The 16145-nt window shown below is 41.4% G+C and overlaps 1 protein-coding gene and 1 pseudogene across 2 annotated transcripts in view; both read right to left on the bottom strand.

Annotated features, from left to right (window-relative positions):
- NMNAT3 (nicotinamide nucleotide adenylyltransferase 3) overlaps window positions 1-16145 on the bottom strand; it is a 120331-nt gene that overhangs the window by 58777 nt on the left and 45409 nt on the right. For both annotated transcript variants that reach the window (XM_044252250.1, XM_044252252.1), the window contains exon 2: window positions 9168-9317. In XM_044252250.1, coding sequence (XP_044108185.1) covers window positions 9168-9276 — 109 coding nt within the window. In that variant the 5' untranslated portion in view covers window positions 9277-9317. The remainder of the gene's footprint in view (window positions 1-9167; window positions 9318-16145) is intronic.
- On the bottom strand, window positions 1602-2544 carry LOC122908895 (annotated as a pseudogene).

The raw sequence follows: 16145 nt of genomic DNA, 5'->3' as shown, positions 1-16145 counted from the left end.
ATCTTCATAAACTGGGCGGTCAAAAACATAAACTTTTAATTCTTTATTTTTTTTAATTTTATGAGCAAGGGGAGGGGCGGAGGGAGAAAGAGACTCCCTGCTCAGCAGGGAACCCAACTAAAGGCCCGATCCCAGGACCTCTGGATCATGACATGAGCCAAAGGCAGATGCTTAAGTGACTGAGCCACCCAAGCACTCCTTCTTATAATTCTTTTAAATCCATTAGTCTCTTAAATTATGTAGAAAATGAGACTTGGAATTACAAACCAGTTACAATAATACTAGCTTATATTAAACAATTTTTTTTCAAACTTACAATCTCTTAAGATGTGTAGGAACCAAAAAGTAAACTACAAACCACTGTTACAATAATACTAAATTTTATAATTTCCCATGTATTTAGCTCTACTGAGATCTTCCTTTCTCCATACAGATTCATGTTACTGTCTAGTTTCCTTTTTTTTAAATTTATTTTTTATTTTCAGCATAATAGTATTCATTATTTTTGCACCACACCCAGTGCTCCATGCAATCCGTGCTCTCTATAATACCCACCACCTGGTACCCTGACCTCCCACCCCACCCCCCGCCCCTTCAAAACCCTCAGATTGTTTTTCAGAGTCCATAGTCTCTCATGGTTCACCTCCCCTTCTAATTTCCCCCAACTCCCTTCTCCTCTCTAACTCCCCATGTCCTCCATGCTATTTGTTATGCTCCACAAATAAGTGAATCCATATGATAATTGACTCTCTCTGCTTGACTATTTTACTCAGCATAATCTCTTCCAGTCCCGTCCATGTTGCTATAAAAGTTGGGTATTCGTCCTTTCTGATGAAGGCATAATACTCCATAGTGTACATGGACCACATCTTCCTTATAAAAACAGAACTCCCTTATGACCCTGCCATTGCACTACTGGGTATTTACCCCCAAAATACAGGTGAAAAGAAGGGCCATCTGTACCCCAATGTTTATAGCAGTAATGGCCACGGTCGCCAAACTGTGGAAAGAACCAAGATGCCCTTCAATGGACGAATGGATAAGGAAGATGTGGTCCTTTTATTTTACCTTACAAAACTCCCTGATCATTTCTTGCAAGGTAGGTCTAGTGGTAACAAACGCCCTCACAGCTTTTGTTTATCTGGGTATGTCTTAATTTCTCCCTCACATTTTTTTTGGACTATAATAAAAATTTAATGATTTATAAATCATTTGGGAAAGAGCAAACTGCTCTACAGTGTGCTGACAAAGTTTATCACAATGTATCAAAAATGAAAAGCTTCACTTATTTGTTTGAGTTTGTTAGGACCATGTGCCTAGGTTAAATTAAGTTAATCTCTCTCTCTCTCTCTCTCTCTCCTTCTCTCTCTCTCTTTTTTTTTTTTTACAATAACCTCTCATAAATGTCTTTTACAAATAGTAATGCACACATATGGGGTGTGTGATACAAAATTAAGAAGTTGGTTGTGTTTTCCACACAAATACTAGTTGTAAAGTATCAATGTTTCAAGTAAGAGTTCCTAGGGAACCAAATTTTTAAAAATCATGTTAAGTTAAGCAGAGAAATTTTTCAGTATTTTATTAACCACTCATCTCCACATTCACATTCTATGTAATTTCTCACGGTCAACAAAACTGATTCAAATGACTTGCGATCTCCCACCATTTAAAGTAGAAAAGCTCCACAATAATTTGAAACCATGGACTTATCCTAATTTCACCACTGGCTGCCTTTACCAGAAGTTCTTTTATCTCTTCCTTTGACACATAACTAATAGCTCTTAATCTCACTGGGCTCTGGAATCAAAAATACATTCCTCCTCACAAACAAAATGAATCAATTTCATGTTCCCCCCAGATACAACCTGATTGAGCCTTGCTGTGAATTTGTGTTAGATAATTAATTCTTCTGGAGGAAACTCTTTCATGGGAATTCTTAATTCAGCCTTTAAATACCTCTGTGCTGCTCTTCTTACTCCAGTCGGCATCATTTTCTTCTAGCTTTCTTATATTACTTAATGGAGGACTACAACAAGTATTGGTAAAACAACCTGGAAAGGTAATTTTAGCATCTGAGCATCTGATCTCTGTTGTAGCATGAACTCATTTTCAGTGTTGTATAAGAAAATCCTAAAAGCTCAGTGCAATAATCCTTTCATTCGGGTGACAATTCTTTTTGGTTTCAGCCCAACTGTATTGTAATATTCATCAGCAAGGATACACATCTCTGCCAGGAGCTGAACCTGTTCCTTATAGAGGTTGTCAGTGTCTATCTCAGTTATCATTATGACCCATCTGATCTGTCCCACAATACCTAGCCCTCCCCCCTGATTTTTGACAGGCAGTTTTGCCAGATACAGAATTCTTGGTTGATGGACTTTTTCTTTTAGTACTCTGACTATATCAGTCCACTGCCTTCTAGCCTCCGCAGTTTCTGATGAGAAATCTCCTGAAAACCTTATTGAGGATCCCTTGTACGTGATGATTCACTCATTGCTCTCAAGATTGTCTCTCAGTATGCATCTCTTTGATTTCTTCTTTCTTGGCATTCACTGAGCTTCTTGGATGTTTATATTTACATCTTTCATCAAATTTGAAAAGTTTTCAGCCATTATTTCTTTAATTTCTTCATTATTTCTTCTTGAATTTCTTCAACTCCTTTATTCCTCTTCTCCTTCTTGATTCCCACAATGCCTATGTTGATGTACTGGATGGTGTCCCATGGGTTTCTTATGCTCTGTTCAGTTTTCTTCAATCTTGTTTCTATCCTTTCCTCAGACTTGACAATTTCCATTATCCTATCTTTAAGTTTGCTAATTCTTTGTTCTGACTGCTCAAATCTGCCTTTGAATCTTTCTAGTGAATTTTTAAATTTCAGTTATTGTCATATTTAGTTCCAGTTTATCTTTTTGGTCTCTTTTAGGTTTTCTATCTTTTTGTCAGTATTTCCATTTTGTTCACACATGGTTTCTTGACTTTCTCTACATTCTTTCAGTTCTCTGAGCATCTTTAATGCCACTGCTTTAAAGTCTTTGTCTAGTGTATCCACCCTCAGATCTCTGACGGACAATTTCTGTTGATTTATCTTTTTCCTTTGAGGAGGTCATACTTTGTTTCTTTGTATGTCTTGTGACTGTTTTGTAGAAAACTGGACATTTGAATCTAATCGTGGCAACTCTGGAAATAAGATTCTCCTTCTTCTCCAGGGTTTTGTTTTGTTGTTGTTGTTATTGCTTATTGTATTGTTTTTTAATTGTTTTAATTAATTGTTTTAAGCTGTCTCTGTGATGAGGATCAGCCTGAGGTGTAAACTTATTCTGAGTGTCATCTCTCAGTCTTTCCCTGTGTGGTTTTTTTTTTTTTTTTTTCTGAACATGCAGTTGTCAATGTCTGGCTCCCAAAGGGGGGGAAATGAGGGGAAAGGAAGAAGGCACTGGCCCCTTAAATCCCCTGGAAATCTCTTCAACCAGAGGGGGAGAGGTTTGCAATAATTACTGGGGGCTGGGAGAAGTGCAACAAGAGATCAGAGCAGATTCCTGATATTTGGGGGATAAGATCCTTTTTGCCAACCTTGGCTCCCAAAGGCTGTGTGCAGGCTGCTTCAGGAATATGTGCACAGCTGCCTGCTATGTGGAGGTTGGAGAATGGGTAACTGTTACTGTGCTGAGCATTGAAGTTACCTACAACTTACCTGTCTAAGTCCTCCCCTAAAAGTTCAAGCCTTCAATAGACTACAGAGTTCCAAAATAGTTACATCAGATACATTCTGCTAGTGCAATTGCTATTTAAGTGGGGAGACAAATTGTTGGTGTTTCCTAGTCTGCCATCCTCCTAGAATCCTCTGTGGGATGGTTTTTAAACTACAAATGAAATTTCTTTAATTGAGCTCTTCAGGTTACTTTTTGTTCTTCTTAGTACTGCCCTTAGAGTTTCTATGTTGCCACTAATGGTCTTCTCCAACCTAGACATGGCGTGGATAACTGTTATCCTAAATTCCCTTTACAGCATACTGTTTATGTTCATATCCAATAGTTCTGTGGCAGATGGCACAGTCTCTGGATTTTTCCTCTGTTGGGTGTTCCTCCTCCTAGTCATATTGGTGAGAGAAGGTTGAGGGGATGTATAGCTGAATATATTAACCGATCTAAGCAAGGTGCACCCTCTTTTACACTCTTTTCTTAGGGAGGTTGCTTCAAGTTGTGCTCTGGCAAATTCATAAGGTAAACCAAGAAGTAATAAGCAAACAATGGATCCAACCTGAGACACTGGTGGGGAAATCTAGAGTGGAAGGTGTTAGGTCTAGGGGGTGCTCTTCTTGCTCCAATTTTGCACCAAAGCTCAGAGTCCAGATGTAAAGACTCAAAGCCCCATGTTCAGGTGCCAAATAATGAAGTTTTAGAATAAAAGTGAGGTTCAGTGGGGGTGGGGTCTGGAGCCAATGACCAAGAAGGAATTAATGAGATGTCTTTGGTGCAAAATGGTGGTGGTTTATTAAAGCACAGGGACAGGACCCGCGGGCAGAAAGAGCTGCTGCACTGGGGTTGTGATGAGCGGCTGATTCTCCTTCTTCTTCTTTAAAAGAAAATCTAATTTTGAATGAGCTTTGATAGTGTGTCTTTTAAGGGATTTGTCTATTCTAATTAGGTTGTCAAATTTATAGGTATAAAGTTACTTATAATATTCCCTTATCTTTTTCCTCTCAGTAGAATCTATAGTTATATCACCTCTCTCATTCCTGATGATGGTAGTTTGTGTCTTTCTTTTTTTCTCCTTCCCTTGATAATCTGTCTAGAGGTTCAATTTTATTATTATTTCAATTTTATTAATATTCTTAAAGAAACAGGTATTGGCTTATTAAATCTCCCTAATATGTTTGTTTTCTAATATGTTAAGTTTCAGCAGACTGATGTCTGCTCTCATCTTGTTTCTTTTTTCTCATGCTTGCTTTGTGTTTGCCCCCATCCCTAATTTCTTAAGACAGGAGCTGAACTCACTGATGTGAGAGCTATTTATCCTTCCATCTTTTCCCTTTCCTTTTTCCTTCTCTTTTTCCTTCCCTTTTGCTTTCTCTTCCCTTCTCTGCCTCCTTCCCCAATATGGTATTTAGTGCTGTACAATTCCCCTAACTACTGCTTTAGTGACATCCCAAAATTTTTGATATATTGTTTTCATTTCCATTTAGCTCAAAATATTCTTTGGTTTCCATTTGGCTTTCTTTTATAACCCATGGGTTTTTAGACATGTGTTACTTCATTTTCATATTTGGGGATCTTCCAGAGGTCTTTTTGTTAGTGATTTGTCATTTAATTCTACTGTGGTTTAGGATGCACTTTGTAGGATTTTAATCCTTTTGCCTTTATTGAGATTTCTTTTATGGTCCAGAATATGGTCTATCTTGGTAAATATTCTCTATGTCCTTGAAAGGAACATGTATTCTGCTGATGTTTGGTTGAGTGTTCTTTAAATGTCAACTAGGTCAAATTGGTTGATAGTGTCATTCAAGACTTCTACATTCTTAATTATTTTCTGTGTACTTATTCTATCAGTAAGAATTGAAATATCTGACTGTAATTGTAGATTTATCTATTTTTCTTGCAGTTCCATGTTATTAAGTAAAAAAAAGATTCAGGATTATTATTTCTTAAAGAATTGGCCTCTTTATCCCTTTTTCATCTGAAATCTATTTTCTCTGATATTACTATAGCCATTTCAGCTTTCTTTTAACTAGTGTCAGCATGGAGTAGTTTTCCATTCTTTTACTTTGAACCTATTTGTGTCTTTATATTTTAATGTGTTTCTTGTAGGCATCATATAGTTGTAGTTGGGTGTTGCTTATTTTATCCAATCTGATGGTGTCTGCCCTTTAGTAGGAGTTGTTAGACTACAACTGACACTTCGGGCACCAACGCCCCATGCAATTGAAAATCCACATGTAATATTTGACTTCCCCCCAACTTAACTAATAGCCTACTGCTGACCAGAAACCTTACTGATAACAAAAAGTTCATTAACACATATGTATTGTATGTATTATAACACATATGTTGTATATATTATATATCATGTTTTTACTGATACAGAAAGTCCCTTAATACATATGTTGTATGTATTATATACCATGTTCTTACAATAAAGCAAGCTAGAGAAAAGAAGATGTTATGAAGAAAATTGTAAGGAAGAGAAAATACATTTACAGAATTGTACTGTAGTCATAAAAAAAAATCTGTGTATAAGTGGACCTGTACAGTTCAAATCTGTGCTGTTCAAGGGTCAACTGTACTTTTATTTTGTGATTACTGATATGGTTAGATTCAAGTCTGTCATTTTGTTATTTGCTTTCTATTTGCCCCATCTATTCTTCAGTCCTCTTTCCTTCTTTCCTTTCTTCTTCTAAATTAACTGAGTATATTCTGATTCTATTTTGTCCCCTTTGTAGGCTTCTTAGCTATACCTTTTTTTAAAAGTGGCTGTATTAGGGTTTATTTTATATCTATCTATCTGTCTATGGCACAATCTACCTTTAGGTGATACTATACTACTTCACGTATAAGAATCTTACAATAGTCTTCCATTTTCCCGCTCCCCATGTTTATGACATTGTCGTGTTTTATGTGTTATATACTTGTCATATATTTTACTTCTACATATGTTATAAACCCCACAATATATTCCTATTATTTTTGTTTGAACAGTCAGTCATCTTTTAAAGAAGTTTAAGTAATAAGAGAAAAACTTACATAATTGCCCATGTGGTTACCAGTGCCTTGTATTCCTATTGTGTAGATCCATATTTCCATATTTCATTTCTCTCTGCCTGAAGGATTGTAGCATTTCAGTAGTGAAAGTCTGATGGTGAAATCTTTCAGCTTTTATATAGTTGAAAAACATTTTTTTTGCCTTTGTTTCTACAAGTTATATTTTTTGTTGGATATAGAATCCTAGGTTGACAATTTTTTTCTTTCAGTACTTTAAAGATGTTGTTCCACTAAATTCCCTTTTGCTGAATTCAATAATGGGAAATCTGCTGTCCTATTTATTTTTGTTCTGTGGCTGCTTCTAAGATTTATTGTTGGTTTGTGAGAAATTTTAGTATCATAACCTTGGTGTTGTTTTCTTCACATTTCTTACATCTGGAATTTGAGCTACTTGATAGAATCTGTTTTCATCAAATTTGGAAAATTTTCAGTCAGTATTTCTTCAAATATTTTTTCCTGTTCTTCCTCTGTTTTTTCCTTCTAGGATTACAAGTATATCAAGATTCTTTTAAGTTACCCAACATCTCATTTATATTCTTTCTTTTCAGAATTCCATTTTTCCCACTGTGTTTCATTTTAGATCAATTCTACCGTTCTATCTTTAAGTTCACTAACCTTTTCTTCCGCAATATCTAATCTGTTAATCCTTTCCGGTGTATTTTTCATCCCACGTCTTGTAGTTTTCATCTCTTAGTATTTGAGCTTTTTATATTTTCCAGGTCTCTACTTCTGAGCATATGGCGCATAATTATAGTAACTGTTTTAATGCCGTCTGCTAATTCTAACATCTGTGTGAGTTCTGTTTCAGTTTCAATTGATTTTTCTCCTCATTATGGGTATGTGTACAGACTAAATTTTTTGCCACAGAACACCAACTTGCCCTCCAAAAATGTTTCATTTATCCTATCATTACCAATAGATGACAATGTCTATTTCCCTCTCTATCCTGCCACCACTAGATTTTGTCAGTCCTTTAATTTTGCCAATAGCATAGGCTAAAGCTATTTGCTGCTATAACAGATTTTTACTGAGCACTGACTAAAACCTGGTGATGGCTGGTGGAATTTCTGTGATGTTCAAGCAGCCATAGTAGCTGCCATCATGGTGCTTATAACTTTGTGGCATTGACCATGTTTTTATTTGTATTTTCACTGATTATCAGTGACACTGAGCATCTTTTCCCAAGTTTATTGGTCACTTATATTTCTCCTTTGGTATACTGCTACTAATGTTCACTGAATTGTTTGGATTTTATTCCTTTGTAAGAGCTATGTATTTACTAAGGATAGATACCCGCTTTCACTTTTCTAAAGATTTATTTGAGAGAGTGTGTGCACAAGTGAAGGGAGAAACAGGGAAAAAGAGTCTCCCCAAGGAGACTCCCCACTAGGTGTAGAGCCCTAGGTGGGGCTTGATCCCACAACCCATGAAAACATGACCTCAGCTTAAATCAAGAGTCAGATGCTTAACTGACTGAGCCACCCAGGCACCCCACTTTCATCTTTTGATACAAAGACATTCCCTTTAAAATAAACTAATAGTTGTACATAATTTCTTTGAAGAAATTATTTGCATGTTACTGGAATACTTTTTTTCTACATTAAAAATAAATAGGAATTGATTCTGGTTTAAAAACAATGCCCTTAAAGGCAAATGTTTTTGAATACAAAAATACAAAATACATATATGAATACTTAAGGTATACATAAATATATACATACTTCCATATATATCTGACATCAACATATAAATGATTCACATTCTTTTTAGAAATAATTATGCAGATTCCAAATGCCATTTTACTCTCTTAATAATGAAATGGAAAGTCAGAGATGGAACGTTTCTAGATTAAATATTCCCAGCTGATGAAATATTTCTGGCAAAGCCATGCCATCTGTATTGGAAATGGCCTATATGCAAGATTGTTAATTTGTAATTGTCTAAGATCTATTCAAAGAAAATGTCAAAATTCCCATTATAGCATGTTTGCTTACCCACTGAAGAACAGCAAGAATTCTCATGCACACACACAAGAATAGCAAGGCACACACTACCTCCTTATCTGGCTGCGCAGGAAGCAGATAAATGCTTCCTGGGAGTATCAGGAAGAATGCCCAGAGACACAGTTTCTAGAAAGTGCCCATTGTCTTTTTAGCCTTTGTGGGCAACAAGTGGCAGGGGATACTGGAGCCTGACAAGTTGTCAACTTTATGGCCAGGGATAGGACTTGTCCACATATCACGGGGCTAAGAGGTTAGCTCTCTGAATATGATGGGGGAATGTATGCCATCAGTTATGCTGTGAATTCCTATACTGAGCAGTTTTAATAATGGTGGTGGTGACAACAGACAGCAGAACCCTACAAGACCCAGGCCATCAGTTTGTCCATTGGGCCTGGCCCCTCTGACTGACCTGTCTGATGTAGGTAGTCTCTGGCCACTTCAAACAAGCGCAGGTGCATGTTGGTGATGGGATTGAAGGAGCCACAGGCCAGGAGCACCACTGGGATTCGGCTCTTCATCTTCTCAGGCACATCTGCACCCGCAGCAGTGGCCACCCTGCCTTCATGGGGACAAAAACTGATGTTAGAGAGCTGGCACCAGACAATTGTCCAGATCAGCATCCCTAAAGCATATAGAGGCTATTACTTCTCATTTATAAGGTGACTGAGGGGGCAGTAATAACAGTAACAACATTTACGGAGGCTTTACCATGGGCCAGGACCTGTGCTCAACACTATGTCACTTAGTGTTGTCACCCCCTTACCTCCCCAAATCCTTTCCACAATCCTGAAAGGTCACCTATCCAGCTCAGGGACCTTAGAAGCTACACAACTGGAATGCAGACAGCCTGATGCAGAGACCATGTTCTTCTTATAAGCTCTATAACCTCCCTGGGCTCTGATAGGTTACCTTGAAATCAAAAGGAGGTATGTAAGACCCCCATATGTCATCTCTGACAGTCCAAGTGAAACTCCCTATGTCCCAGAGTAGACTGGTACTTTAAAAAAAAAAAAAAAAACACCAAACTTATTTAAAAATACTTTCAGTTTTGCAAGTAGAGTTGCAAAATTTGAGCCAAGAATTCCTATATATCCTTTACCCAGATTCCCCAAATGTTAACATCTTACCACATTTGGTTTATCACTCATTCTCTCTCTCTACACAACACACACACACAAACACACACACACACACATTTTTACCTATAATTTTTTTTTCAGGTGTCTAAGGGTAAGTTGTAGATATAATACTTCTTTATCCTTAAGTACTTCAGTATGTGTTTTCTAAGAACAAAGGCATTTTCTTATATAACTACAGAGCAATGACTAAAATCCGGAAATTAAGATTGTTACAGGATGAGTATCTAAGCTACAGATCTTTTCTGATTTTACCTATTGTCCTTTATCTAGGGCGAAAGCATTTTGAGGGTACCGTCCACCTTCCAGTCTCTACCACTTGGGGATTTCAGGGCCAGGGTTAGGTTAAATGAAAGGAATAAACAGCCTGGGCTCTAGGACATGCTGGCAGACATGGCTCTCCTGCCTCTGAGATGCTCCCTCCTGGAGCGGTGAGCTCTACTGGAGTTAGGCTATGTGATGGGGGACAAATCACAGTCCCTCTCTCAGCTGCAGTTTCCTCATATGCAAAATGGGGATAACACGATATCCTCTTACAGGGTTGTTGTGAGGATAAATGAGCTATGTATGAGAAGTCTTACTTTTTATTAAAAGTAAGCATTTAATAAATTACTGTGGCTGTGGCAATGATCATGCCAATAATGAAATGGGTGCTGCAGCTGCTGCCCATGACGAAGAGGAGAGAGGAGGTGGCTCCCAGTGAGCCTCACCCCCTAGTACTCACCTGCAGTCCCTCCCCTTGAGTGTGGGCTGGGCCTAATAACTTGCTTCTACTAAAAAGAAGACAGCAAAAGAGTGGGATTTCGCTCCACAGAGGTTACAAAAAGTCTCTGGCTTCCCTTTTGCTTTCTTGTTTGCTCACTCTGATGAAGCTGGCTGTCCTGCTGTGAGATGCCTCATGGGGAGACCCTTGGGGCAAAGAACTGAAAGGGGACCTCTGGTGCCAACAGCCTGTGAGGAATGAAATCCTGCCCGTAGCACATTAGTGAACGTGGAAGTGGGCCATTCCCCAATCAAGTCTTTAGATGAGACTGAAGGCCTGTGAACATCTTGACTGCAGCCTTGTGAGAGACTCTAAACCAGAAGACCCACTTAAGTCATGTATAGAAATAGTCCCAACTCATAGAAACTATGAGATAATAAATGTGTATTATTTTAACCTGCTAAATTTTGGGTTAATTTGTAAAGCAGCAAGGGTAACTAATACAGTGATCTACAGGAAAAATGTATGGTGGTTCTGACTATAATTCTGCGATGGCAGGGGTAACATGGAGAGTTCTCGGTCACTGGAACCTGGAACTCTCTTTGTACCTAAGGAAACTATTGTAATCTGGCCTTCATTGTCTGCTTTTCCAGATCCAATGCAGCTGCCTACTTTCAGACTTTTTGTCATGCAAGAAAAGACACCCTCTATCTGTTGAAGTCACTAAAGTTAGGATGCTAGGACTTCTAGTCAAATGCTGCAAAGGCAGGGACTTATGTCCAACCACTGCCTGCCTCAAACTTCAGCAACAGGGGAATACTTGTCAGTGGTTTCTTTGTGAGCTCTTCATGGCTTCCTGCTTTAAGCTTTTGTACATGTTATTTCAGTTTCTTCCAACTGGAATACCCCCCAGCACACCCCAATCTGTTAAGATTCAACTCAAGTGATCATTTGTGACTTCAGTCACCATTTCTTGACTGCCTACTAGGTGCCTGTATCAGTTAGGGATGCATTTGGCTACAAGTCCCAGAAGCCTAAAACTTTAATGGCTTAAACACACAGAGGTTATTTGTTTCTTGCATGACAAGAAGTCTAAGTAGGCAGCCGCCATTAAGTCACTGGCTCAACAAGGACCTGCAGTTCTCTCAGTTTTTCCCTCATGGTCACAAGATTGCTGCTGTGGCTACAGCCATCTTGAATGTGATCAAGGCAAGAAAGAGCAAAGAGCTACTCTGGTTATAGCTCTTAATCAAAAATACAGCCTCTCCAGTGGGAAGCAGCAAAGAAAAGGGAATTGGAAATAGGATTAGCTAATGCACGGCATCTGCCATAGACTTGGAGATACAATGGCCATGGAGCTGGCTGCCGAGCTGGCTCTTCTGACAGCTAGCTGGGGTTGGGGAATTTATGACTTACCTTCCATAAACCATAGACCCCATTCTTTTGTAAAAACCTGCTCTTGTGCCTTTCCCACCCACCAGACAATAAGCCCACTAAGAACAGGAATGGTGTTTCCTTCATCTCTGGCTCCCACCTTCAATCACAGCACCTGGCCCCGAGGAGGGCTCAGTGAAGATTGCAAAGGGTGGTGGCTAGCTGTAGAGGGAAACTGGGTCCTGGCAGGGGGAAGGCCTAATGCACTTCCTAATGTAGAGACATTGTTCTGGATGTATTCTGAGGTACAGCATGTAGGTAAAAAGAACTTCCAACCTAAGCTGGCTACAGTTTCTTCAATCTTCCTTGAAGGCAGCAGTAACACCCCCAACCGCGGCAGAAGAAAGCAGTCTGCAAGCTACTGCTGCTAGCTTCTTCCTGGGGAAGGTGGGTGGTTTAATGAGATATTATTTGCAGAGTGTGCTTAGCTATTCACAAAAGCAGCCTTGTGATGACTGTATCTGGAGAGGCTGGCTGATATGCAAACTATTATGAAGCCTTTCAAAATTCTATTTCATTTTGACAAAATATAATTTTTTAGAGCTGCTAAAACACATAACGGCAGCATCTCAGGTAACCTGGGGTTTTGATTGTTTTTTTTTTCAAAAGTTCCCAGAAACTATAAATTAGATCATTTGTTTGAATGGCGGCATCAACAGCAATGGAGTGTGATGTTGGAAAGAAGTATCAATGACATTTAATGTGTCTGTCTTTTCTTTCCTTGCCAGCAGTGCACCGAGCCACAATGCTCCAGAGTGACTGAGCCTGTTGGGGCCACAGCTGGGGCGGGAAGAGGCACTGAGTGTGGGTTCCCAGGCTCAGGAACAAGGTTGGTGCTCCTGCCTCACTTGTGTACTCTAACCTGCGTCAACTAAACCTGTTCCCACGCCCAAATCCAACGAAACACAATGACAGCCTTAGAAAGGACTCACTCCAGGGGCCCGCAGGAGAATAAACCAGGTTCTGATTTGCGTGCAGGTCTCCTCAGACATGAGGGCACATGTAGACCATAAAGTGAGTCACCTGCCCTGCCACCGATTAGTATCTAGTGAGATGAAGCAAGGGCGGGACGACATTGGCGATTGATGGTTCTCATCAAGAAGCATTTTTTTAAAAAAATTATTTTTGAGAGAGAGCAAGCACAAGTGGGGGGAGGGGCAGAAGGAGAGGCAGGCTCCCCCGCTGAGCAGGGAGAACGATGCGGGGCTCCATCCCAGGACCCTGAGATCACAGACCTGAGCTGAAGGCAGACGCCTAACCAACTGAGTCACTCAGGCGCCCTCATCAATAAGCAGAGTGAGCAGTAAATGCTGCTGAAGAACTTAAGCTGAGAAGGAGGCATGCGTGACCTTCTTGGAATTTCTCATTAAAACGAAGAGACAAGGCGAACAGCTTCCACCCGGGGCCACAGACTCCTCTCCAGATATAGACCACATCTGGCTTCACAGCCACCCCAACAGCATGTCACCCCACTCTTCGAAGTCAGCACACTGCGTCCCTTCTCCCCACTTCTGCAGACGCTTTCTGGCTACCTCAAACACCCTCCTCCTCATCCCTGCCTTCAAGCTGTTCTCCATGGAGTGTTTACCCAACACCCTGGCCCCTCACCAGGCTATACATACCCAGGTCCCGCTTTATCACTTTCTACTTCTAGCCGCCACAGAGCTGCCATTACTTCGTCCCCATCATGCTCTCCCCTAAGCAGAAGGTGAACTCCTTCGGGGTGGCTTCTCATTCACATGGGTCCCCTCACCTCTTGCACTGTGCCTAGCACACAGGTGCTCAGGAAATTTGGAGAACGAATGAGAGAATGAGGGATGGTCTCCAACTGAGCATCGTCCTTTGCAAGCGGCTACCTCACTTCTTTGGTTCTGTCCCAAACAGTCCTGGACTGGGCCTGCCGCAGATATAAACTGACCTTTCTGGCTTCCAAGAGGCACTTCAGACCCCAAGACCCCACTCCACTTCAGACTGAAATCCAATAAGACATTCCTGCCCTGGTGCACCATGGTCCATGGCAGGATCCCATCGGCCTGGATACGCCAACTTCCCGCCCACTGACACCAAGGGCATCCCTCTGCTCTGGAGAGCTGGAGGCTAGCAGTCGCTGCCCTGACAGGCACAGGCTCTGCAGATGTGGTTAAATTCAGGACCACATATAGGGAGGTTAGACTGGATTATGCAGATGGGCCCATTTTTATCATGAGGGTCCTAGTGAGGAGGAGAAAAGGAGGGTCAGACACCGAAAGATGCAAGGGTCCAAGTGACCATCAGGAGTTAAGAGGCTATGCTGCTGACTTTGACAGATGACAGGGTGAGGAACCAAGCGGTGCAAGTGGCCTCTAGGAGCTGGAACTGGCAAAAGGAAACAGATCCTCCCCTAGAACCTTCAGAAAGAATGCAACCCTGCGGACACCTTGGTTTCAGACTTCTGACTTCTAGAATGGTAAGAAAATAAAACTTGTTTTCAACTAGTCATTCAGGGCAATCTGTTACAGTAGCCATAGGAAACAAATAACACTCCCCGATGTGGGCGCAGGCTCTCTACAGTGACCTCAAGCAGGGGCAGGGAAGGTGAAGGAACTGAACCAGTGACGAGCGTCCTGACAGGTGTGTTGGACCAGAGTGGCAGAGGCCCAGAAATCACCCAGGGTGGGGTGATGGACTAAAAGCTCACTGATGTGGCTGTGTGTGGGTGACTCAGGATCCAAGCTGCAGAGGGTATAAAGATCCCACAGCCCCTAGGGGGTCTCCAGAGACTTGATTTCATTCCACAGGGAATGAGGAACCTCAGAAGGATTTTGAATGGGGATGGGACTTACTCCTACTTCTGTTTCAGGAACAGCTCTCAAGTGCTCCCAGGAGAGTGCATCCAAGGCCCAAGACAGCTCCTGCCCAGATCCTGCTGCCTGGGGAAGGGCAGGCGCTTTCCCAACTCACCTGAGGACAGCCTTTCCTGCTGCCTACATTTCACTTCAATCACCAGGTAATGTGATACCAGCCAAGGGCCCGCATGCACCAAATTCTAACTAAGTGTGCACCCTTCGGCCCATTTGTCACAGGCCGTCACAGAGACACAGGAAGGAAAGGCGAGCCAGGAAGGTTAAGTGCCGTCACTGCAGATGTAATGTGCTAATGCTCATCGCTCGGGAGGCAGTCAATTTACCTTTCCCTGCGGTGAGCGCCTCTAACAGGACCTGGACCTTCGGAAAGGGGCTGAAAACATCCCTGTTTATTATAGACATAAAGCGGATGGCTTCAGGCAGAATGGAAATGGATTCTACAAACATCTTTCATTACACAGACCTCTTGACCGGACTCCTCATCTTAAAGAAAACAAGAGATGCGGTTTGTATTTCTGGGGTTGACGAGCACATTTTTCAGAACCCGGGGAAATCACTTCCATCTGCACGAGTATGTCAACTTCTCCAGGGCAATCAACCTTCACGCGAACTCTGGGCACTTTTTCTTTTCAACTTTGCCGGATTCACCTGCTGTTGCTATGGGCACACAGTGCTGCTAGGAACAAAAGCTGAGCGAGCCTTCATTGTCAGTGTGAGGCTCCTCCGTCAGCCACCTCTCCACGGACACAAACATGCCAATTAAGCACTCGTCCTAATTACAAGACTCCCAGGAAAGCAGGCAGCCTGGCTCTTCGGTTGGGAAAACTTTCAAAAGATGTGAAGGAGGCACAAGGAATGGAATGAGGTCTCTTGCAGGCCCACGCTCAGGAGCTGGGATGCATTTCGACTGGTGCAGGAAAGTGGAAGGGAGTCACAGCTACAGGCTTGCCGAGTGAAAGGCGATGCGTTGTGTTCCAACTTTACACACATCAGGCTGATTCTTGAAACCTGCCTGGAAGAAAAGGGTCTGTGCCTGGTCAAGAACCTCATCAACTGGGGGCCTGGGTGGCTCACTGGGTTGAGCCACTGCCTTCGGCTCAGGTCATGATCTCAGGGTCCTGGGATCGAGTCCCACATCGGGCTCCAGAGAGCCTGCTTCCCCCTCTCGCTCTGCCTGCCTCTCTGTCTACTTGTGATCTCTCTCTCTCTTTCTCAAATAAATTAATTAAAAAAAAAAAAAAGAACCTCATCAACTGGGGCACCTGGGTGCT

Source organism: Neovison vison, chromosome 6 (assembly GCF_020171115.1).
Source record: "Neovison vison isolate M4711 chromosome 6, ASM_NN_V1, whole genome shotgun sequence".
Classification (NCBI taxonomy): domain Eukaryota; kingdom Metazoa; phylum Chordata; class Mammalia; order Carnivora; family Mustelidae; genus Neogale; species Neogale vison.
This window is presented reverse-complemented; position numbering and strand designations above follow the sequence as displayed.